The following is a 25,162-nucleotide window of genomic DNA, read 5'->3' as shown; positions in this document are numbered from 1 at the left end:
CGCACGCACACACACACACAGACACAGAGGCCTATTTATATACCTTGATATGTAATGTATAAATCTTAGTTGCTAAAAGATGCCATAAATAGTGATGATGGACATTTTTGCATGAATTTACTGTACACGGTTCACAGACAAAAACGGCATAACATTGCATGTTTCCTTTAACATAAACTCAAACGGATAAGGAAAAAAAGAAAGTAAAGAATACATAAAAGATGGTATGCTAAGTAAAATATATTTTTGTTTGTTTTGTGAACACATTTTGATTTTGTGTTTATGCAATATTTTACGTCTTAAAAAGTAGGGACTTAAAATGTTTTTAAGTGTGGGTATGGAATTGACAAATAAATACAATTTATAACATATTTAGATATTAATATAGAGCAACCAAATGTAATAAGGCAAATGCTGTAATGTAATTTGCTATATTGTAATTTGCTAGTAGTGTCTTAATGTGTGTGTGTGTGTGTGTGTGTGTGTGTGTGTGTGTGTGTATATATCTATCTATATATCTATATCTATATATATATATATATCTATATATATATCAGCTCTCATGCATAGCCTAGGCTACTTTTTGCCTCAGCTCATAAACGAAACGTGCAGGGATTATTAAAACGTATATCATTAGATCCTATAAGAATGTCTTCTGTGCAATAACGCAATTTGTGCCCTAATAAATCTCATATTATGTGTCGCATATCGGAAAATGTGCGGCTGTATCATTAGAACATGGGCAAAGACATGAAAGTTCCACTGTTAATAGGTCTCACACACATCCATTCATCGGCTATTGACAGTGTCTCCCTGTTGAGCGGCTGCACCGGAGCTCCTCTCTAGCGCTGCCAGTGGACAATCAAACACACACACACCCACCTCTGTCTGTCTACACACTCGCCTGTTCAACATTTCTTACTTCTGCTAGAAAAATACAAAGCTACACCAAACCTCTGAGCTCTGAGTCGCATCGCGGCGCATCGTGATACACCAGCAGCAATAGCTCCAAAAGAAAGCACAACATGGAGTCCCCTCCAGATCCAGCGAGCGACCCGGGCAACGGCGTCTCAGAGCCGGTTACCCCGGTCAGGGAAACCCCGGTAAACCTGGAGACCCTCCGCAAAGCTGAGCACCAAGCCCCGGTGCGCAGGCAGAGCTGTTCCAGCACCAACAGAGGTGAGAGACATTGATTATTTGGAATCGATACGACATTGATTCTCCGTAGTATTGATGAGCAAAAACTTCAAAGTGAATTCATTTCAACTTGAATGGCGCGCGCGCCGCGTAAAAATGATTCCAGTGCGTTTGTTTCACTGGGAAAGCGCATGGTGAATTAGAATAAATGGCATTTTTTATTAAATATATCAGAATTGAGATGCTTTTAGAGTTGCTGTTTTTGTAACCGAATGAGCCTGCCATTGTTGGATGTATGACAGCACTGACACTGAAGACTAAAAAAATAATCAGATTCGTTTATCAACAAAGTCTATAACGTTATTTGACAATATGAAAGTTCATTATGGATTTAAATAATGGTGTAAAATAAAATAAAGATATGTGTAGCTAATGTACATGATAACAAGTCGAACTTATATGGACTAGACTGTTTAAATGAGACTAATAGGCAATGGTAGAATTTGGCACGCGCACTCGCGCAGTGTTTTTGAGATGCATGTTTTATTTTTTTAAGCGTTATTATGTTTCATTCATTGGTTGTCAGCATGCCTCTACTTGCCCTTTGCACGTTTTCTGATGCTGATTGGTGACACTTAAATGCCTATCAATATGCATGTATTATATATATATATATAAGGCATTCAACTTCCCGTTAGGATTTAATATCTAATTTGAACGAATCTACGTCTTAATACTTGTGATTTACAGTACAGAGAGTAGATTTCTAGCCACTCCCCCTTCAGTGTCTCTATTCAACTCATCAAAGTTCAGTGCAAAATGTATCAGACAAAAAAGTGAACAAGTGACATGACAAAGTGTAAAGTAACATTGTGAATCTGTTTTCGGGTTGTTATGTGTCGCGCTTGAAGGGTATATTTAGAGGCTGATATGTTGAATGTGGAATGTAAGCTGGTTATGTAACAAGTTTTGCCATAAACAGAGCAGTGAAAAATCGTTCAATATCTGTAATGTTGAAGTCTGTGATCGTGTTTTGTATGATTACACTTTTACAAATGTGTGGAGCGATACTTTGCGTAATGTCGTTTTGTTTTCGCTTGGTTTATTAAGCAAAATTCTATGCTAATTCTGGATTCGAACTCGGGTCCACTTGCTTTCTAGACGAAAATGTTACCGCTGGACTGTGAATCGAGTTGCACCTCTGCTTGTTTCCTTACGAATAAATTATTCATGTTTGTCGTCAATAAGAAAATTAGCAGAAATGACGGTGAATAGCACAAATGAGTTTGATGCATGAGTTGAATCCTAATGAATCTATAATAAACCATCGTTTAAAAGGACGTTGTTTCACTTTTGTTGCATGGTACTTTCCCAGCTCTGTGCAGTTATGTAATAGCAGTCAGAAGAGGCAGGTATAGGGAGGCTCTGTCCGGATGGGAGTTTTTAGGCAAGTCTGTGCCATTTTATCTTAAAGTAGGAGATTGACTTTGAGACACTCCTAACCTGCTGACCTATATTCAACCCAAACCCATTACAGCAGGACTAAAGTGTATCTGGAAGGGAAAGGCAAAAGAAAGAAGAACGCCTTAGTCCTGTTATGTAACCCTTGTGTGAATGGGCGACAAGAAACAATGTGTTCAGTGGAACTGTTCTGCTCTCCTGTCTTAGAAATCCACTTTTGTTTCCACAACACACCAAGAGAGTCAACAGACCTGTGTGGTCATGATGTCAGGCCGTTTTACAATGGCGGCGGGTTGCGATTTATGACTAAAATTAAGTGCGTGAGAGACAATGTGTTCTATAGCATAATTGATAGAGTCATACTTCAAATATGAATTTTGAAGCATTTATGTTAGTTGGAAGGAATACAGTGGTTTTCTGATTCATCAAGGACACACAATCACATAGTTTTGGTAGTTGTAGTCCATATTTAGTAACCTTTTAGCAACTTAAAAAAACTCTGCATTGGAACTCATGTTTGTTTGAGGTATGATTGCAAGATTCAAGTGATAGAAGTTATGTTATTCAAGTAATGTTAAAATAAAGATGAAAAACCGCACTCTCTAGTTATATCTTCATATTTATTAATACCATGTCCACACAGACGCGTTTCAGCCTAAGCCATCATCAGTGTGCGGTGTGAAACACTAAAGAGATTGTTTTTAACATAACAGGTGAACCCCATTAACATCCAATCATCTGCACCGTCAGGTGCATCAAGTTACCAACATTGTAAAGACACACAGAGAGTAAAGACAAAACAAGCCATAAATAATGCTCACCCTCACAAACAATTACAAAAAAGAAAAAATATATAAGAAAAAAAATACAACAGAAATAAACACCAGTTTAAACATAAGAATTAAATAAAATTCCAGATTAAATCTTTATTTTGATTACTTTTTTATAACTCGCACCCACAAACGTTTTGGGAGTTGAGCGCGCCTGTTTTCAGCAGCATTCAAGTAATGTTAACCATACACCTTAATTGACTCAGTTGACTCGATTGATCAAAATCCATCATTTTAAACCCATAGAACATTTCTGAGGGACTCTTGATAATTGATAATGCTGATAGTTGTCTGTTAGAGGGGCAAACGTTTAGAAAAGTTGATACCCAGCTGTTAGTTAGTATTATGAATAGTAATATTTTTTTATTATTATTGATCATTATAATTGACTATTATTGATTAATATATGAAGGTCAAAATTTCTAATTATTATTTTATAATAATTGTATTTTTCCCCAATATATTTTGCAGTTTTTTTCAGCATGTAGGGCTATATGATTGAAAAAAAAATACACTGTAAAAAATTATATGATCAATAAGTTATGACATTGTTTTAACTCATCTAAATAAGTTAAGCAATTTGCTACTTTTTTTAAAGCCAGTTTAATGTAATTTAAGTCGAAATTACTTCGACTTAAAAAAAATCTAAATTTACTTGTTGACATTCAAAAGAATACACGTGGCAAGTGTGATAACTTTTTATATTTTATCCTTGACTGTAAGAGACAGACAGGAAATGTTGCAACAATACATTTCCATACATGCTGATTTGTTATAAAAGCTTATTGTGTCCTTGGACCATATACATTTGTTTTAGACTATACGTAAATATCAATGTCACACTCAAGTACACATTTCAGCAGCTGTTACTGTTAATCATATTTTGTCTGCTTAAACACTTAAGATTGCGGTTTATTCAGATCTCATAATTGCGCACAGTAGGACGCCACATGCCAAACTGGTTATTATTAGTTAACCACAAGCAGTTTGTGGTTTTGCTTGTGGTGTGTAAGTAAGTTTATTTGGCTTTCGCTGCATTGACTGTGATTGTGGGTTTCGGAGGCGATCTCAGTGCAGGGATGAATTAACCACTTTTCCGCGGATCTATGAAATGAAGCAAACCACATTGCTTTGATCTCAAGTGAAAAGGGAAAATGACTGAGGATTTTGGAAGATTCAGGATGATCGGTTCAATTTCTGATGAAAATATAGTAACTCTGTTTCCGTTAATTGAAGCTTGCTTTTATGCATTCAGTTCAGATGGTGTTATTAGATTATTCAAGTTCAAACATTTTCTGCCACTTTTATTAAGAAAGTATATAATACATTTTGAGGAAAGACAACCGTAATCCGCACTTGGCTTGTTTTTATGGCCAGATTAATATATTTTGTTAGACTTGTTAAAAATAATTTTGTAATGTTTACCTAAATGTCACCCAATAGACTCATTTTTATACAAATAATATCAGCATGTTGAAGCTTATGGACAGAATATCTTAGGAAAGAAGTTAGTCCACACCCGTTGTGTTTCTCTTTCAGTAACTTTTGTATTTTGCCAGTATTATATTTATTATAATTAATACTGTTTAAGTGGCCTGTTCGATTATTGATTAATTGCCTGAATGTGGTTATAAATAGTATTACATTACAGGGACTCAAATGGGCTTATTTTAATTACAAATGTTATTATTAGCAATATTATAAACGATTCCTTAAAAAATTATGTATTCGGCTTATACTGCAAGTGACTTGAACAAAACAGAATTGAAACATTAATTGCAATTATCTGTATACCAATCAATCGTCTGCACAAAATTGTGCTGGTCTAGTGGTGCATTACACAACACTGATTTCAACTAAAAATTGGACATTTTTATGCGTTTTGGCCGTTTATTTACACGACAACTTTATTTTGGCAAACCTTTGAAAACGTGTTTAAAAGTGCACGTTTTTAAAAACGATATCGTTATCGTCTCCGTGTAAACTACAAAAATGCGAATTTGTGAAAACAGTGACTTTATGCACATGCATGTTACGTGTTCAGTCTCTAGGCGCATAATGTTTCTTTACAAAGTGACATCGCCACCTACTGGCTGGGCAGCATCATACAGCGTTTTTAGTCGTTTTTCGCGGATCTGTGTGAACGGGGATCGTTTCTACCATGTTGTCGTCTGTACGTGAAAAACACAAAGAAAAATATTGATCAATTTTTAACTTAAGGAATCGAATCTACATTTTTATTCAGATATATATTTGTCTAGGTTTATTGCACACTAGGGTTGTGCCGGTGGACGATATCATCGTCCATCGTGATGGCCGACCGACATCACGATGGTGAGCCACCATTGATGCCACGCCCCCCACCCTGTCAGACTGCCCAGTCTCACGACAGTTCGTGTTCGTCTGTACACAAGTGGTTGGGGACCTGGCTCGCGAGCCACACCTGGTCTGTAACCCTTTACCAACAAACGATAAAAAAAATGAAGACGTGCTTGTTCAGTGCTGTTCGCGAGAGTCACGAGTCACCACAGCAATCAACTAACCGCCTACGTTTCTGTGGTAACCTAACAGTTACAGCTCCTGCACTCTGCACTGGGATTCAAGCAGCTGCTGCTTATTTAAGATGATGGCGAAAATAATTTTAGAACAGCAGCGAAAATGTAAAAGTAGGCTATATAAACTTTAATATATCCTTTTATTGAAACGGGTGCTTTGCTGTTCAAAGAGACATTTCGAAACATTTCACCCGCTGGCCGCAGGTTCTTTCACTTTTGCCGCAGAGACCGTTAATTTATGTAAAAATGTGTTGTATTGTTGATAATCCACGCAGATTTCAGTTGATTCCGTTTAAAGTTATTAATAATAAAACATGAATGAATGAGAAATAAAAGAGCAGGATGTGCTTTATATTGAAAAGAAATATTAAAAGCGCAATAAGTCGCGAAAGAGAACTGAATTCTTCTGACGCGAGAATAGTAGGCTAGTCTTTGTCTTCGGTTGCGAGCCTAAACGGCCAAATAAACATAGAAATACTTCAAAATGACAAGCCGAGTATTCCCGTGGCGTAAACACAGTAGAAGTAGCTACTCTCTCTCTCTCTCTCTCTCTCTCTCTCTCTCTCTCTCTCTCTCTCTCTCCGTGATGGTCAGCGCGATTCCGTAGCCCCCCCGCCGATATCATCGTCCATCGCGATGTTTTGCTGGAAACAACGTCAACTGCCAATTTAGGGGACATCGCCCAACCCTATTTCACACATCTAAAATGATCCAACAAAAAAGTCAATGATCTGCCATTGTGGCTTTATTTTTATTTTGTAAAACATCTAAAGTATTCTGCAAATTATAGTGCACTGTTCAGACGGTACACTTAGCTTTGTCCACAGAAACCAAGATCTGGATGCGAAGATATTTAGGAAGGAACAAATTTTCCCTTTTCATTTGTTTTACACAATGCCCGCACTTGGCCTTTGACAACAATTCTGACTTCATTTTTGCTTGATATAATTTTTTTACCTTCTTGTCCACATCCACAAAATAACATTTGACCTTGCAGGAATTGAAAGGCAAAGCTGAAGAGCGGCACGTGATGCTTTAACCGGAGTGTTGACACTTCACCTCTTATTTAAGAGGAGCCAATTGATGGCGGGTCAGATGAGCAAGCACACAAATGCTTAAATCTTTTAGAGAGGGTGTTATGACTACATATGACATCTTTAATGGTCAGTTTTTATCAGTTATATAGGTTCAAGCTTGTGTGTTGTAGCTTTAGGGCTAGATCTTTTTCTTCCACTTGTATAATCTCACGTGTAAGTGAAATTGGTTATAAATGTAAAAAAGTGTAGGGTAGGACTTGGTTTTGTCAATTGGGTATTGATTGAATTATGTGTTTTAAAGGGTTAGTTCAGCCAAAAATGAAAATTATCCCGTAATTGACTCACCCTCAAGCCATCCTAGGTGTATATGACTTTTTTCTTTCAGCCAATCAGAGATATATTGAAAAATACCCTGGCTCTTTCAAGCTTTATAATGGGAGTGAATATTAACCCAATGAGATTTTGAAGCCCCAAAAAAACGCTTCCATCCATCATAAAAAGTAATCCATATGACTCCAGGGGGTTAATAAAGGCCCTCTGAAGCAAAGCCATGCGTTTTTGTAAGAAAAATACTTTTTTCAAGTTTCAACATTGATAATAATAATAAATGTTTCTTGAGCAGCAAATCAGCATATTAGAATGATTTCTGAAGGATCATGTGACACTGAAGACTGGAGTAATGATGCTGAAAATTCAGCTTTAACATCACCATTACATTTTAAAATATATTCAAATAGAAAACAGGTCTTTCAAATTGTATTCTAACTTGTGAAGGATAGTATTAGTATGATAATTAGTAGAAGAACTACTTCTTCGATCATTCCAGTTGGAGTAACTCCAAACAAAGGTTTGATTTCCATCCTCTACCAAAGTGCACACTTCCATAATTACACACGTGTGCACTGCGCACAAATCAGGGGCTTTACATCAATCAGGTTGAGTAGATTTGCAGTGTCGTGAGCTTGTTTTAATGGGATCTTTCCTGTTAACTCTCAGGCACGTTCGCCACTTGTTTAGACTCAGGCTTGTTCGTGTTGCAGATGCACATGTGCTGAGCAGCGCCTTAACTTAATTTCTCCTTTATTGGAAGACAGCGGAATGACTGTGGGGTCTGCCATCTGTGAAGGACTAGCCTATAATTACTTATTAGTTGGCATGGCAGACAACAATATTTTGCTTGCTCCCAGCCTCGGTGTCAGAGTGTGATGGTGAAATCTGTCACCTGGCGGTGTGCTGATTGACTCCTCCAGCAGGGGGGATTTTTTAGCGGCTGAATGAGCCAAGCTGAGCCCCTTTATTCAAACCCTGCTATTAGCCTAACAGACATTGTACACTGACCCCAGTGTTTAACGTCGCATCGCCCAATGTGCTCGAGCTTAAAGGTAGGGTAGGCAATTTGTTTTTCATAAACACTTTTTGTTGACTCTCTTCACATTCTGATAGCAATCAGTAATAGAAGTGGTCTAAATATTAAAACATGTAGGCCTATATATCTTCTGTGTAAGTCTCAGGACCAAAACATGTTCGTCCAATCATTGCATTCGGTCCAACCGATGTCCTACCTGCGGGTCAACATATGTATTTCCCAGAGCTGGGTACACGCGTTACAAAGTAACTGTATTCCAATTACTTTTCGTGATAACGCAGTGATGTAACTCATTACATTTAAAATTTATGTAATTTGATTACAGTTACTGATGTCAATAAAATTAAGTTACTTGCGTTACAAATGTATTGTTGATAAAAAATATTTAGTAAAATGCATTTCTAATCATTTTTGGCCGGCTGCGTCAGTTAATGAGCATGCACTTTAATGAATTACCGGAGAACGCGCTTCATGAGGCACACACGCACACACACGCAAGGTCTCACGTTCTCTCCCTCTCCGCCGTGTTTGCGCTACACGGTTTGGAGCACAGTCTCTTCTGTCTCGCATGTGCGCTCTTGCTTGGAGATTTTAACTAATTTGCGGGCATCAGGGAGCCGCTATCAATATGTGGGAGACTTGAGATGTCTGCAATATTAAATTATGGAGAGAACTGAGGTTTACTTTGTAGTGTATTCTTGTAGTTTAAATAGGTTTTCAAAGTAACTTGAAAGTAAAGTAATTAGTAATCTGATTAATTTTTACATGCAGTAATCAGTAATGTAATCAAATTACAATTTTAAAGTAGTAATTAGTAATTTGTAGTGGATTACTTTTTTTGAGTAACTTACCCAACACTGGTATTTCCATACCTCCGCGCACCTGCTCACGCAGACATCACACACCATCAGCGCGTTCAATGAGGCTATGTAGAGACAGTTCCTTCTGAACAAAAACAATGAGCTTATGCTGCATTCACACCATGTTGTAACTGTAATTTAGAGAGGTCAACCCCGATCATAGATGTTCACGTCATCAGATTCGGATTTATGCATTTCAATGTCAACACTATCAACGTTGAAATGAATCTGCAGCAGTCACCTAGGGTTACAACTAGAGCTCTGTAAGTTGTTTACGTTCATTATTATTGTAATATTATGTGCTTTGAGACATGAGGTAGTTTAACACCGTCTCTTGTCTTGTGGCGCTTTGCAGGCTCTGCTTTGTGCTTTCATGTGTTTTGACGTAGTTTTTTTGGAGACGCTCTGAAGAGAGGGTGGGATTCTTATGCTTTCAAAGCTAGCTCGCTATTGCTAGCCTCTCCTGTTTTTTAAAGGAATGGATCACCCAGAAAGAATGAATGCCCCAAATGTTTTTTATGATTTAAAACAAATAAAAGCCAAATATGTCCATGTAATTTTTTTAATTATGCAGTGACAAAGTGTGACAATTAGAAAAGTGATGTTTTCTAAATTAAATAATTGGCTATTGTCAAAGTAAATGATTTCACTAATGCAATTTTATTCAAATATTTTCACAAAATGTTTACTTCAAGTTGATAGTTAAATTAAGTTATTATTTTAATATTCAGTTATTATTTTAATAATGTACTGGTCACTCTTTTTATGCTATTACAAATAATGGGTACAGGAAAATCTTGTTAGATTATCGTGACTAAAATACAGTATTTTTACAGTAAGAAATGACAATGATAAATATTTACAGTTTGAATAAAAAAATTTTTTGGCATTATGGTATTTTTCATTTTGGTAATTTTTCCAAAACAGTGTGTCAAATATTGCATGATATAACAACAATTCTTGAACATGTTAACTTTGACATAAATAAAAAATATGTAATTTTGTAAAATCATGTAAAATGTTGCATTCATATTTCCTCAAGCTTTATGTGCATCTCCTTGTGGATACCTGAGGGTACCTGGACTATTTTTAATAATGTTAATTAAAAAAATAATAATTTGTAAAAAATAATAATTTTAAATTAATTTTTATAATTTTTTTTTTACTATCATAAGAAAAAGAGTGGCCAGTATATATATTTTTTTAAAGATTTTGGTATAGTCGCACAGGAGGATGAGTAAACAGTGGCGGATTTTTCACTTTTGCGTCAACTATTCCACTTACTTCTGGCTACAGATATGCAGTTACATGCTGCTTTTAATGGAGCACACACCTCTTAATGGTAGTCTGGCGTGCCAGTTGTTTGTGTTGGCTGGTCAGCAATATGCTGCTGGAAACCCCAGCGTGGTACGGGCTCCAGTCACTGGCCCCAGTCTAAGGACTTTTAACGTTGCAGCCAGCGCTATTTTACTCTGAGGGTTGTGGGCAGGAGCGGTGGCGTATGTTTACCCAGTGATGACAGAAGACGGATGGGCCGTAGAGGAGTGGAGGCCTCTAAACAAGGTTTCTGTACGAAAAAGCTCTCCTGAAGCCCAGAGCTGGTGTGTGCAGCTTTATCTGACAGCCATGCTTTCAGGAGCCTGTGACATTCTCAAATAGCAGGGATTAGGATTTTCCTTGTGCTTGAACAGGCTTGTAGAGGAAGTCGCCCTTCTGTGCTTATCTGGATGCAGTTGCGTCCCCAAATCTTGATCTGAAGTAAGGAAAAGAGACAGTTGTGTTACAAAGCTTTGGTTCTCTTGTTATCATTTATCCAAACCCATATAAGTTTGTTTCTGGTCACTGTTTTTCATGCTGTTATGATTATTGGTACAGGATCATTCGAGTTTTAAAAGGATGCTTTATAATAACCGTAAGTTTTCAAAATTGTCCAGAAACCCTCAGGAGTCCACAAGGAAACGGCAGAGAATAGATTTTTATTGTTTTATTATAGATGTTCATGATTTTTTGTTGTTGTTGTAATGCAGTTCATTTTAACACACTGTTTTGGAGAAATATTTACTGTGAAAAGCACTAAAAAATTACTAATTTCTCATTACCGTAATGAAAAAAAATATTACACAGTGGGTTCTTCATATATTGGCACACTTGGTAAATATGAGCAAAAATGACTGTGAAAAATAGTTTTTGCAATTCCTCCTCAGTCTTTCATTCAAAATATTCACAAAATGTAATCTTTAATTAAAGTCAAATAGTTGAAAGAAAAATATAATGATATAAAAAAAAAAAAAAAAATATATATATATATATATATATATATATATATATATATATATAAGTTCACCTTAGTGATAAGTCATGGCTTCCTATTTCACTGGGATCTAAATATGAAGTGACACACAGGCCAAATTCCTATAGTCATCCATATGAGAAAGACCTGAGAATACAGTAATTATGTGTGACAAAAGGTTGTTAAACTGCACAAATCATGAAATGTCTATAAGATAATAGTTTAATTGTTGGAATTCTCCTTTCCACTATCTGTACAATAATTAAGTAGTTGAAATCAACTGGAGATGGTAACAATCTAAGAGGATGTGTGTCTGCATTAGCCTCTCATGCACTGTAAGTCGCCAAACAAACTGAAAGAATCAAAGTTGGAGAATTGCAGATGTCAGCTGGGTCTTGGGGTCAGAAAGTCTCCGAAACTATGATCAGACCTCACCTTTATAACCACACAATTCTAAAGTACAATCAACCTGGATATTTAAGTAATTCCAACTTAAATCACATTAAGCTGACTTAAAAAAAAATGAGTATATATATCTTGTATAACATAAAAAAGTTGAAAATTGAGTTAAAGAAATTTAAAAACATATGTTGTCATAACTTATTGATCATACAGTGCCTAGCATAAGTGAACACACCCATGCTAAAGTTGACTAAAAAGAGGAATAATATTAATGCCTTAATTTAAAAAAATGAGGAAAAATCCAACCTTTAAGGACACCAGTTTTCTTTGTGAATGAATAATTTATCTAAATAAATAAATGTTCTTCCTAAAAATACAGGTTGCGTAAGTCAGGAAACCCCTATGTTAAATTCCCATAGAGACAGGCAGATTTTTATTTTAAAAGGGCATTTTTTTCATGGATCCAAGATACTATGCATACTATCACATTCCCTTCACCATACCTAGAGATTGGCATGGTTTTATTTCAGTTAGGCTAATAGCTGGTATGATTTGCATTGAAAGATGATCTTATGGAAAGTGCCCCATGCCAATCTCTAGGTATGGTGAAGGGAATGTGATGATATATAATTCCAAGGGCCAAGGGAACTTTATCAGGATGCATAGTATCCTGGATCCATGAAATAACTGGCCTTTAAAAATAAAAATCTGCCTGCCTCTATGGGAATTTAACATAGGGGTGTCCTGACTTATGCAACCTGTATTTTAAGGAAGAACAATTATTTATTTACGATACATTATTCATTCACAAAGAAAATTGGTGTCCTTAATTAAAAAAAAAAAAGAGGAAAAATCCAACCTTTAAGGCATTAAGATCAATTTCCAAAAGATGATTTTTTATTCCCCTTTTTAGTCAACTTCAGCATGGGTGTGTTCACTTATGCTATCCACTGTATCATTTTTTTTAAAGTGCACAAGTTGTTTGGGAAGGTTGCAATAAAAAGCTTTTGGTGACATCAGACAGCAATGTCATGCATACAGTTTGCCAGGACTTTCAGTGAAATGGGTTTTGATGGTCAAATATGGCCAAAATAAAGGGTTTGGCATTGACAGAAACGGCCCATGGAGAAAAGTACCTTAGAGTGAAGGTTTTGCCATGGACATATAGCAGTCCTCTGACCCAAATCCCATAAAAAACCTGTGGGAAGAGTCCACAAGCATGGACCTCTGAATCTGAAGGATCTGGAGAGATTCTGTATGGAGGAATGGTTTCAGATCTCTTGCCGTATGTTTCTTAACCTTATTACGCATTATAGGAGAAGATCCAGAGCTGTTATCTTGGCAAAGGGAGGTTGCACAAGGGGTGCCAATAATTGTGGAATATATATATATTTCAGGAAAATTTGACTTTAATTAAAGGATTAGATTTTTGTGAATATTTTGAATGAAAGACACACAAAGCACATTTTCATAGTCAGTTTTGCTCATATTTACCAAGGGTGCCAATATTTCTGGAGCTCACTTTACATACACAATGTGCTTAACTATAATGTTATCTCACAATGCAAAATATCGTCATGTAATAATTCTCATAATTTAGAATGTGTTACTTTTCAATGAGTTTGTCACACAAAGTTATTCAGTAACTTTAATGATTCTCTTACATCCTTTTAAAACTTTAATTTTCCTGTACCCAATATTCGTAAAAGCATAAAAAGTGATTAGTACATTATTAATATAATAACTGAATTGAATTGTCATCCTAATACAAATAGTGCTGTCAAATCGAATAATTGCTAACATAAGTTTTTGTTTACATAATGTGTTTGTGAGTATATGTATATCATTATATTTATATATATTATATATATCTGTGTGTGTGTGTGTGTGTGTGTATATACAATATATAAAAATGTGTGTATATATATATATATATATATATATATATATATATATATTATAAATATATATAAATATAATAATATACATATATACATACTTTGTAGTGCTGTCAAGTCGAATAATTACTAACATATGTTTTTGTTTACATATGTTTGTGAGTATATGTATATTATTGTATTTATATATATTATATACATCGGTGTGTATATATATATATATACATATACACGTAAATAAATATATATATATATATATATATATATATGCATAAATATGTGTGTGTGTGTGTGTGTGTTTGTATACACACACAGACACACACACATATTTATGCAGTATATATGTGTATATATATATATATATATATATATATATATATATATACATACACACACACAAACACACATATAATATATATATATATAATAATAAATATACTCAATATATTTATGTAAACAATGTTATGTTAATGCGATTAATCTTGATTAATCGATTTGACAGCACTAAAACAAAGTAAATGTTTTGTGATAAAGTTAATAAAATGATATTAGTGACATAATAATAACAATTGTAAAATTAATTACGATGATAAATACTTACAATTTTAATAAATACGTTTTGGCATCACAGTATTTTTATTATAGTAATAAGAAAGTAGTACAACATATATTTAAATTGTCATTAAAATAATGTCAATGAAAGTTCTTAAGGGTTTATGCTAAATTTGGCATTTCATTTTTTGTTTTATAGGGTCAAATTTGACCCAGTCATTTCTTGAGATTTCTAAGAGCCCTCCAAAAAAATTTGACTAGTCATTCGCTGAAAAGACCAACTTGGTCCGAGCAAAGCCAAGATGTGTTGTGATGCCAGATGAATACCAGGCCAACATCCTGGAGTGAAGACCCAACATGAGGATCACTGTTTGGCAGTCTTCCTCCTGACATAATGATGCCTCCCTCCCCCTTCTTGTTTTTGATCATCAGAGGTGTGATGTATCACACCATGCTATGATTTAAGGTGGGTGTTATTACAATGTGTTTGCTCAAAGGTTAAGCTGTTTCATTTGACGTATTTCGTGTGTGATCGACCATAAACAATCAGTTAACTCAGTTAAAGCGCCTTTCCCCTAAAGAGACGTCAGATTCTCGCTAAGAGCTGAACTGGTTTAAAAGACTGATCACTGATGTGGTTTATATTAGATAAACAGGGCAGAACAACACGTTGAAGCTGGGACAATCAATATCCCTTAGAAGCCCTGAAATCCGTCTCAGCGTTTCCACATGAAATTATTGCTGTACAAAACAACTCAAAGTCCATGGAGCCTGTCTAGTCAGACATTACAAAATCACCTTTGGAGTGAAGATATCGTTGATATCATGAGATGCTTTCAATTGTAGGGTCATGTACAAAATTAAAGAAGCATAACTGATGTTCCTTTTATAAAATGCTGTTAGGGTGAAGGCTATGATCTAGAGTTAGTGCTTGGGTTTCTGCTCTCTGTAACACAAGTTTCATCTTTGATCCTGATTTTGGGCTTCAGGCAATGGACCTTGTGCTTGAAAAACAAGACAAAGTAGTTTCTGTGTAATTTGTTCATAAAACCTTGTATAAATTGCTATATTTAAATGATTGTGACAGCTACGTAAGATTACGTTTTATGTATAGTTTTACTTAAATTGATTGGCAATTGCGTAAAAATAATTTTATGAATGTTTAGGTTGTTAAACTGACAATTTACCTAAAAGTGCTTTACGAATCTTGCATAAATTGCTATTGAATTGATTGTGGCTGATACATAAGGTCTGTTTTATAAATAAGTTTTCTTCGAAAGTTGCGTAAAATTAGTTTTATGAATGTTTTAGTTGTTGAATTGATTGTCAATTTACAAAAGTGCTTTACCAATAGTCAGTCATTAGAATTGATTGTATCAATTTATGTATGAATGCTTTTATCAATAGTTCTACACATTGAATTTATTCAATTGTTTTCTAAATATTTGATTTACTGATTGATAATTTGTTTAATTGACTGCAAGAATTTAGATAAGAATGTTTTAATTGTTGAATTAACAATTCCATATAAATAGTTTTATGAGTGGTTTCAGTTATTGAATTGGGATTTACATAAAAATGGTTTCATGAATATTTTCACTCTGTGAATTGATTTGAACAATTTACGTAAGAATAGTTTTATGAAAATAAATTCATTGCCGATTTACAAATGGTTTTACGTTTTAGCCATACTCATTAAAGTAATTGTGACAGTTTATGTAAGAATGGTTTAAAACATCTTGGTTTAATGATTAAACCATGATGTTTTGATTTACTTAAATTCATTTTGCTTTCATAAATGAGGCCCAATGGTTATTTTATGACTGAATGCATCAATGACAAAATCACACCATAAAGGGCAATAAAACTTCGGATCGAGCCAAACATCCACTGTGATTTTGTCATCTACTTAGTGGCAATAGGTGGAAAACCTTTTAAGTTTTTGCTGATATTTGTTGCCTTTGAAAAGTCCTTGCTTTTCAGGAAACTAGGTCTTGAAAAGTTTTTCGAAAAGTTTCTTGCGCCATCTGCAAACATTTTGGCAAGCGTTTTAAAATATCTACCACCCAAGGTAGCTTAACTCTTACTTCTAGTAAACTTCAAATGCAGTTTAAAAATCATAAGAAGTGTCCCACATCTCCTATATTGATATTTCATGGATAATTAATGGTATCCAAATTAGACAAGGTTTACCCTCTTTGAACTAAATTGAAAGTTTTGCTCTGATGGGAGAGCTTATTTTGGAGTTGAAGCCACCAGTGGCCAAACTGGGGCTGGCAAATATGCCCCTCAGCTGGTGACAAGAACCAGATTTTGATGCAACATCTCCAGCGGCGGGGGACATCTCAGATCTACGTCCCATTTACAGAAGTTCTGTATCTGACATAGACAGTTTAAATAGTAATGAATTAATGCGCTCCAGATGCATTATGGGAAGCCTTTAAAGAGGTCTAAATTTACTGTTGTGGGGCGGGGCTGTGACCTAACTAGGCCTGTGGTGTAGTGGGGACTGGGACGCTGAGGTGCAGGACCTGGAAATGGTCTTTTTCTTTGGGTCCTCACAGGAGACAGAGGGGGTGACAAGGTCGAAAGGATTTCTCAGTGGCCAAAACAACTCTTGATAACGAACGCAAAGTGCTGCAATCTGTTTTAATGTTAAATTAGTGCTAACAATTAATCTGAAAGCACCCAGAATGAAGAAGATAGTCAATCTCATCATAGAATTTGCATAGAGATTGTATTTGTCGTAAAGAGCAAAGAGATCCATCTAGCAATTGGCAGAGCTTCTGTGCATTTGAGACGTTTAATTCAATGTCTTGCTCTTTTCCGCTGTCCTCACTTTGGCTGTGTCTGTTAATGGATAGTGTTGTTAAACAATAGTTGGAAAGCTAGGCATTGGTTCTGCATGGCCTAATTTGATTTGACTAAATTTTCATATGTAATCTTTTTTTCCCATGTTGAATATCCTGTTTCGCTCGGAAAAATGTCACATTGCGTATAAGTATATGGGTTGTGGACAGACTTTACCACATTGACAACGCAGAGTACACTGAGAAAATAAATGTTTACAAATAGGTTGGAAAGTTTCCGGAAAGTTTCCAGAATTTTTGGAAAGTTTCAGAATTCTTTTTTTAAAGTGTCTGGAAATTTTCAGCCCCTTTGCAACCCTATTTAGAAATAACTTCCAGTCAGACATTTCTTGTAAATTTCACAAACAATTACATTAAATGGCAAGTAACATATTGAATTCTAATTTGTTTTGTAAATATTCCAATATTCTTTGTTTTATCTACAACTTAAAACAAAATTTTCAGGGTACAATACAAAATTGTTTGGCAACAATACGATCCCATTACTTAACGTACCATGAGCAATACATTTGTTACAGTATTAATCTTTTTTTCTTAACATTAAAATTTTCTTAACACTGTTCATTGTTAGTTCATATTAGGTCCATTTCAATAATATTAACAGTTACAACATTTGATTTTAATTATGTATTATTAAATGTTGAAATCAAGATTAATAAATGCTTTAGATGTATTTTTCATTGTTAGTTCATAGTATTAATAAATGAAAACCTATTTTTAAGTGTTACCAAAATTATTTAGTAGTTTTTAATTTAGCCTCATTACTTTTTCTTTTTAGTTAAAAAAACCCCCAAATCCCTAGAACAAAAATGCAATATATATTTATAGACTTGATTTTATAGATTGTTTTTAATTTAATTTCTTAATGTTTTAGTTTTTTTTTTTTATTTAAGATGCATTATCTAAGACCAAGGTTTAGGACTTTCAGGCTGGTCTTAGCCGTAGCTTTAAATGAGCCGAATTCTGCAAAATGTTTTTGCTTCCATTTAGTTGTCTTACTCTTTTGTCATGGACACAGATGTTACGTGTTGTCTGCTTTTCATCTTTAAATGTTCCCTCACAAGATGTGTCTACTATGCTCATAAAAGCAAGTATGGAGAGGCAGGAGGGACATGCTAAAGTAGGCCATTTCCTGAACTTGGCTCGACGTTTTTGTATCTGCCATGAATTCCGAGTCATTGAAGTCAAACGTCTGGCTTGTAATTCATATGCATGTGTCTTACTTTTTTTATTTTTATGGTAGGCCTATCTCTTTGTCCCATGAATTACGCAAACACCTATTCTTCACTCACTTGTAACAAATTACATTTTTAGGTCTTACAGCCCCAGACGTGCTCCATGCATGTAATTTTCATTTATTCAGCCATTTCGGTGTATAATTGATTTTGACTCGTTTTAACACGCGTTCAGATGACTAAGTTAAGTCACTGTTCATCCTTCTCGTGTTAAAACAATTTCGGGTCCCCCAACAAATAAAAATCAGGCTGATCAAAAAGATAAGCTGTGTTTTGAATTAGTGTCACTCAATGTACTTAATTATTCATATATGATTAAGAAGCGGGGCCTAATCCAGTAAATAGAGTTAAAAAGAGACAGAAATTCTGTCCCTTCAGGTGCGGCAAGCTCTTAATCAAATTATCATCACATCCGGGCATGTCGTATTCTTCAAACACCCCCGGTGACTTCTCAATGCAGATTATAATCAGCTCCTATTTTCAATCTTTGATTAAAATCGTGCAGGCTTGGACAGACTCGGCTCTTCCTGTGATGATTCAGCCAGCTAATTATTAATATCAGAGACCCACTCTCGTTTTTTTCTTTACCCCCACCCCCCAACCAGTGGACCAGAGTGGTTAAACAATGCCCATAACTATTAATCATGTTGAGTCGCATTGGATGTGAATCCATTAGTTCATTCTTATTTAAATGTCTTACAGCGGTTGGGAGGGGACAAGGTTTCGCCGAGGACTCGGTTTGTCCTTCCTGACCTTCAACTTAACTCTCTCAGGCAGAGATTTCACCATTTATTCTACCATTTATCCTTTTAGTTACTTGTTAAATTGTTAAATTAAGGCATGTTAACTCCTTCATTTGAAGTATTAAAGGGATAGTTCACCCACACATGAAAATTCTGTCATCATTTACTCACCCTCAAGTTGTTCCAAACCTGTATGAGTTTCTTTCTTCTGCTGAACACAAAAGAAGATATTTTGAAGAATATGGGTAACCAAAAAGGTGATGGACCCCATTGACTTCCATGGAATCAACTGTTCGGTTACCAAAATTCTACAAAATATCTTCTTTTATGTTCAGCAGAAGAAAGAAAGAAAAGACAGGGTTGGAACAACTTGAGGGCGAGTAAATGATGGGTAAATTAATGATTTTTGGTTGAAATGACACATTAAGGGTTGTCATAATTCCAAAATTTACCAATATACCAAATTGATACCAATTTTAATACATGAAAAGCTAGTATGATATTGAAACCACTTCTTTATTCAAAATGTTAAATATTATTTTTAAATAAGTTTTTTTCAAGCCTGTGTATATATATATATATATATATATATATATATATATATATATATAAACATACATACATACATACACATACACACACACACACACACACACACACACACACACACACACACACACACACACACACACACACACACACACACACACACACACACACACACACACACACACACACACACACACACACACACACACACACACATAAATAATTAACATTGATTTAAACAATTTTGGAATAAAGCAGTCAGTCATTTTAAACCATAGGACAAAAAAAAAAACTGAAAGAAAAAGGAATAGCCTTTCTGCTTTACCTGTAGATTACTGAAGTTTTTGTAAAGTCACGCTTCAATATTTTTGCCGTAGTTGGCTTGACTGGTGATCTCCATTGAGTTTTTTGTATTTTAAACAACAACTCTGTAGAAAGGCTGATTTATTTATTTATAGTACTATTAATGTTAGTACCAAAGTAACAGTACTTTTTACATGCTTACCAAAATCACTTCACATTTCATGACCCATTTACACTGACGCAAAGTTGTATTTGTTAACATCAGTTAATGCGCTGTGAACTAACTTGAACAATGAAAGAATTGTATTTTTATTAACTAACATTAACAACGGTTAATAAATGATGTAAAAATATATTGATCATTGTTAGTTCGTTAGTTAATGCATTGAGACCATGTTGTAAAGTGTTAATGTAGAAAATGCATAATTTAAAGGTTAAGTGTGTAATTTATGAGCATTTTTTTGCATCCATCCAAGTCATTCTCATCATGATGTAACAAACAATCTAACAAAGCACCAAAAGACCGTTGCTGTGGGTCTGAATCACTATCATTAGCCTCTGAGTAATTAAGATTTACGTAGACTGTTGGAAACTTTTGATTGTTAACTTGTGAATGAGTCTTTTTTCATATGATGTCATAAACATAAAATGAGATTTCTCTTTTATGTAATGAATAGTTAATCCCAGATTGTGGATAGATGACCAAGGGAAGGAACTGATCGAGCAGTGATGGAGAACAACTTTTCCACTGGACCCTGACAGTGATGGAGAATTGGACTCTCTTTCTGTCATGTTTGCTGCACCAATCACGTCCCTCCATCTTTAGGCCATAGTTTATCAGCCTTATCGATCAGTGTTTTACCGCTTTATTTTCCTAATATGGCGCCCGGGATGCAATAATTAACCCCATGTCAGGTTATTAAAACCCTATTTTTACGTGACAGACAGAAATAGACATACAGAAATAGGAAGATGGAAGCCATCAGTTAATTCTCAAGAATTGTGAAATGTGAAATTATTCCTTTCTGAGACCCCATTATAATTGCTGCATTAATTTCAGATTAAAAGATTGAAGTTTTTAACCGCATGGCTGGCAGACTTATAGCAATTGATTGCATTTTAACGAAGAAAAAGTTAGATGGAGCACAATGGTACCACTGTGTTTGAGGAAATTCGCCAACACAGCTTCGAACAGCAAGATACTTTCTGATTTTGTCTATCAAATCATCTGTTTTGCTGTCTTATGAGCACAAGCCATTGAAAATTCAGTCATTATTTATTCATCCTCATGTCTTTTTAAACCCATAGGCTGTTTTTTTTTCCTTGGAACATTAAGAAATATATTTTTTTCAAATAGATATTTTCCATACAATTACTTTTTAGAATGAATACAACCTATCAAGCTCCAAAAACAACAACAAAAAAATCTGCATAAAAGTAATTTATACAATTTGTGTACCCCCCCCCCCCCCCCCCTTCAGAAGTAATAGAATAGCTTTGGGTAATGAACAGACAGAATTTTATGTCATTATTTACTTAAATTCTTCACAAATTTTCAAATATGGCACAACTTGGATGTCAATATAATAAAATAATTGGTTCTTGAGTGTTTTGTATATAACCATAATGGAAAAAGTTGCAGCGTTGGGTTTTGGAACAACATGAGGACGAATAAATTATAGTGGATTTATATTTTTTGGGTGAACTTTTACTTTTTTAAAAGTTTAATTTGTAAATTGGCTTCAAAAATAAGCCTAATTTAGTTTAGGGAATGATTGTAACGCATGATGTGTATGAAAGTGGCTGACACGAAGCAGTCAGGCACAGTGAGTGTGTTTCCACCTCGACGGCACTGAGGGAATAAGCTGAACGTTGAATGAATGTTTGATTTTTCACATTTGTACGGTTGAAATTACACCTCTGGTCTGCAGAAAATGGGTAGAATTTATGTGCCAGGCTATTTATTAGACACATCTGTCATTTGTATCACCGGGAGTCCATTTGCTGCGCGCTGCTCCATGACTTCCTTCCCTGTGACTCTGATTGCCCCGTCGCAGTTGCGTATACATGGCAGTTTGTCTACTTTGAAACACGCCAAGGTGAATGACAATCGTTAGTTTTAATTGATTGCGAGAATTCTCATATTTCAATTTGCATTTAGGGGCTTGTCCAGTTGAGGTTTGTTAATTGGTACTTGGACTAGAACCTTTTGGTCTTCTTTCTTACCTGGCTGGAAGCCACTGTGTCTTCTCAAAAGAGCCACTTCATCTCTGTCAGGGCCAGGTGGAAATGTGCTGCACGATTCTAATTGGACAAAGTGCCTTTCAAACTCCCGGCCATCACTCACAGGTCGGATTAACGGATCCAGCGAGGTGTCACCATAGGTTCCCCGCTCACTTTCACCCTCCTTGTGGCCCGAGGCCTAATGTTCACTGACGCGTGTTCTATCACTCAACGGCGTAAGAGAAAAACTAATAAAAAGAACCCCTCGGTGAACAAAAACGCATTGCATAGTCGCTTCCACGATACTTCAGTCTGTCAAGATGACTAAATTGCTTATTCACTCAGTACCCCTGACTTCAGTAAAGCTAATGAGTCATGAATGTAGCATGTAAATGTGCCATGCATGACTAGCGTCTGGTCATGCAAACTGAACGTTTTTCCGGTTTTATGTGGAATACTTATTTGGCATAGTTTCTTATCTTGTTAACACTGATTTAGACTGTCATATCAGAATTGTTGTGTTTAAGGTTTGTGACAACTGTATTGAGGAATAAGGCATCTGTAGATCTGCTCTGTTGTTTGAGCCATTAACACATGAAGAAATCATCAGGGTGAAAGTTAGATGAAAGTTAAAATGAAAGTGTAAATTAGCTTATTTGCTCTGTTGAAACTTCCTTTGAAACAGACTGAATAAGATGGCGCATTTACACCAGCTTTCTATTATGAGCTTTAGCACCGAATTGTTCTGCAGAGACTGTGCAGGCAAGAAACCAATGCTTGGAATAACAAAGAACTGACAAATAAGTACCGTCAGAGTACAAAAGCTGGCAGCTGGGACGTGATGCCTAAGTACGTACTTGAGGCTGGTGATTTGATCCCACGTGGGAGAGTGAGTGGACTGGGGAAGATTGATGGTGGTGTCCTAAAACAGACATATAACACCTGATTGAGCCCTAAAGGCATCGGGCCTAACGCGGAGCCCTGTGGTACACACTTGCTTATAGGTGAGCAACAAAGCCCCCCCCCCCCAAAAAAAATGCTTCATGCAAATTCATGGGACACATTAAAGGATTATTCCCAGGAAGGTTGTGCCAACATAGCCCAAAGCGTTGCACATCTCCTGATCTCAGCATGAGCTGTACTTTGGAGAAAAACGACATACACAGGCAGTCATTTGTTGTAGCTGCAAAGTACATTAGCTGTAACTTGCCATCACAATACTAGGGTATTGAGAAAGACGTTGATATGCAGTTGCTAAGGTGTTTAGAATGTTATTTTTTTTCCTATGCAGTTGCCAGAGTGCTTGGTGGTTACTTACTGGCCCGAGTCAAAAGGGCTCACTCCAAACTCTCTATGATATGCTTTATACCTTAGTTCCTTTTTCAGTGTAAATCTGTTGTTTTTTTGTTTTGCTTAGGCAAATATTGGCAGATTGCTTATAAAAGTAACAGCACTCCTCAATGTGATTTGAGGGTACAAGTTTTTCTAATCCCTTACCCTAAGTATTGAGCAATACTAAATGGTGTTGTTTGCCTTAGCAAACACCACTAACACATCTCTTTTCTAAGATAACTAAAGTACATTAGGTAAGAGGGACATGAATGTTCTTTTGTAGTTAAAGTATGAGCTTACACCGCATTTGTAAGTAAATTTGACATGGTTTACAAAACGAAATATCAAATTGAATAGCTTTGATGCACACTTTGGCGGACTTGGTATGTGAAGTATTCATCTGTTTGAAGTAACTCCTCTAAACATTTTTCTTCCTCTGTTATTTCTTCCTTTCAATGAAACCACAGCTGCTTTGTTGAAACATCTGAGCAGGCCAGCGGCCAGAGGAATGTGGAAATAGCTCTGTGTTGAAACCAATGTGTGCAATGTGTGTGTGCACCTGAGGCACTGCTCCGGTTATCTCACAGCAGTGTAATCTTCATACTTTGTCGACACACCAGCTTGACCTCCCTGAAGGATCCGCCGTTGTTCTTCATGACCCTCCATTGAACGCTCTTGGAAAGGTTCCTTGAAAACCACTCGATTGCCTTTGCACCACAAATAGCTTGTTACTCAGGGTATTTCCTTGTCAGTGTGTTTTTGAATATTTCTTAAAAAAGGGGCAGAACACTTTTTTTTTTGCCTGTTTCCACACTACTGCTTTTTAGGACTTCATATATCGTAGAGCTGCACGATTAATCGTTAAAAGATTGTGAATCTCGATTCAAACACCCATGCAATCTTATTCCTAAATGACAATGATGCCCCTGTTTCTATTAAACCTTTGACAAAAATAACACTGGATCATTTAAATATGCGCTGGTACTGCCGCTGATCAGAGAGAGTAGTTATCATGTTCAGGTATGAAACAGCTTCACAATCACAAATATTTTCAACATCATGTAATTTCGGTTAAAAATATTCATATTATCTAATAAGTAGATAAAAATCTATAGTTCGGATAAAAAATAAAAGTGATCAAAATAGAGCAAATCACATTTTAAAAGTAATGGCACTTTAAATAACAATTGTATCGATTGCATAAATACGCCACCAGGTTGCGATAATAAGTTAATGTTAAAAATTAATTTGACATTGAATCATTCATTCAAGAGATTTGTTAAAAAAAAAAAAAACGCTGATTCATTCAGTAATGAAACAAGTGTATTATGAGTGAGTCATTGAATCATTCAATCAAACAGTTTTTTCCCCCATTCAATTTCAGATTAATTAAACATTTTAAATAGACTGCAGCAATTAACATTTTGTCAGAACCTCTAGTAAATAACATGTTATTTTGTATAGTTGTCCATTCAGAATCATGGGAGTATTGTGATTTTTGTTTGAAACCCAAAACAGC

The 25,162-nt window shown here is 35.5% G+C and overlaps 1 protein-coding gene across 1 annotated transcript in view; it reads left to right on the top strand.

Moving 5' to 3' along the window:
- The first annotated feature begins 844 nt into the window (after window positions 1-844).
- The window catches only part of roraa (RAR-related orphan receptor A, paralog a), a 298,753-nt gene continuing 274,435 nt past the window's right edge, over window positions 845-25,162 (top strand). Inside the window, exon 1 of the mRNA XM_077211106.1 lies at window positions 845-1,179. Coding sequence (XP_077067221.1) covers window positions 1,026-1,179 — 154 coding nt within the window. The 5' untranslated portion in view covers window positions 845-1,025. The remainder of the gene's footprint in view (window positions 1,180-25,162) is intronic.

The sequence above is a fragment of the Siphateles boraxobius genome, unplaced genomic scaffold, assembly GCF_051911475.1.
Source record: "Siphateles boraxobius isolate OS27281-9 unplaced genomic scaffold, OSU_SipBor_1 65, whole genome shotgun sequence".
NCBI lineage: Eukaryota > Metazoa > Chordata > Actinopteri > Cypriniformes > Leuciscidae > Siphateles > Siphateles boraxobius.
Note: the sequence above shows the minus strand (reverse complement) of the source record. Positions and strands in the feature narration are given on the sequence as shown.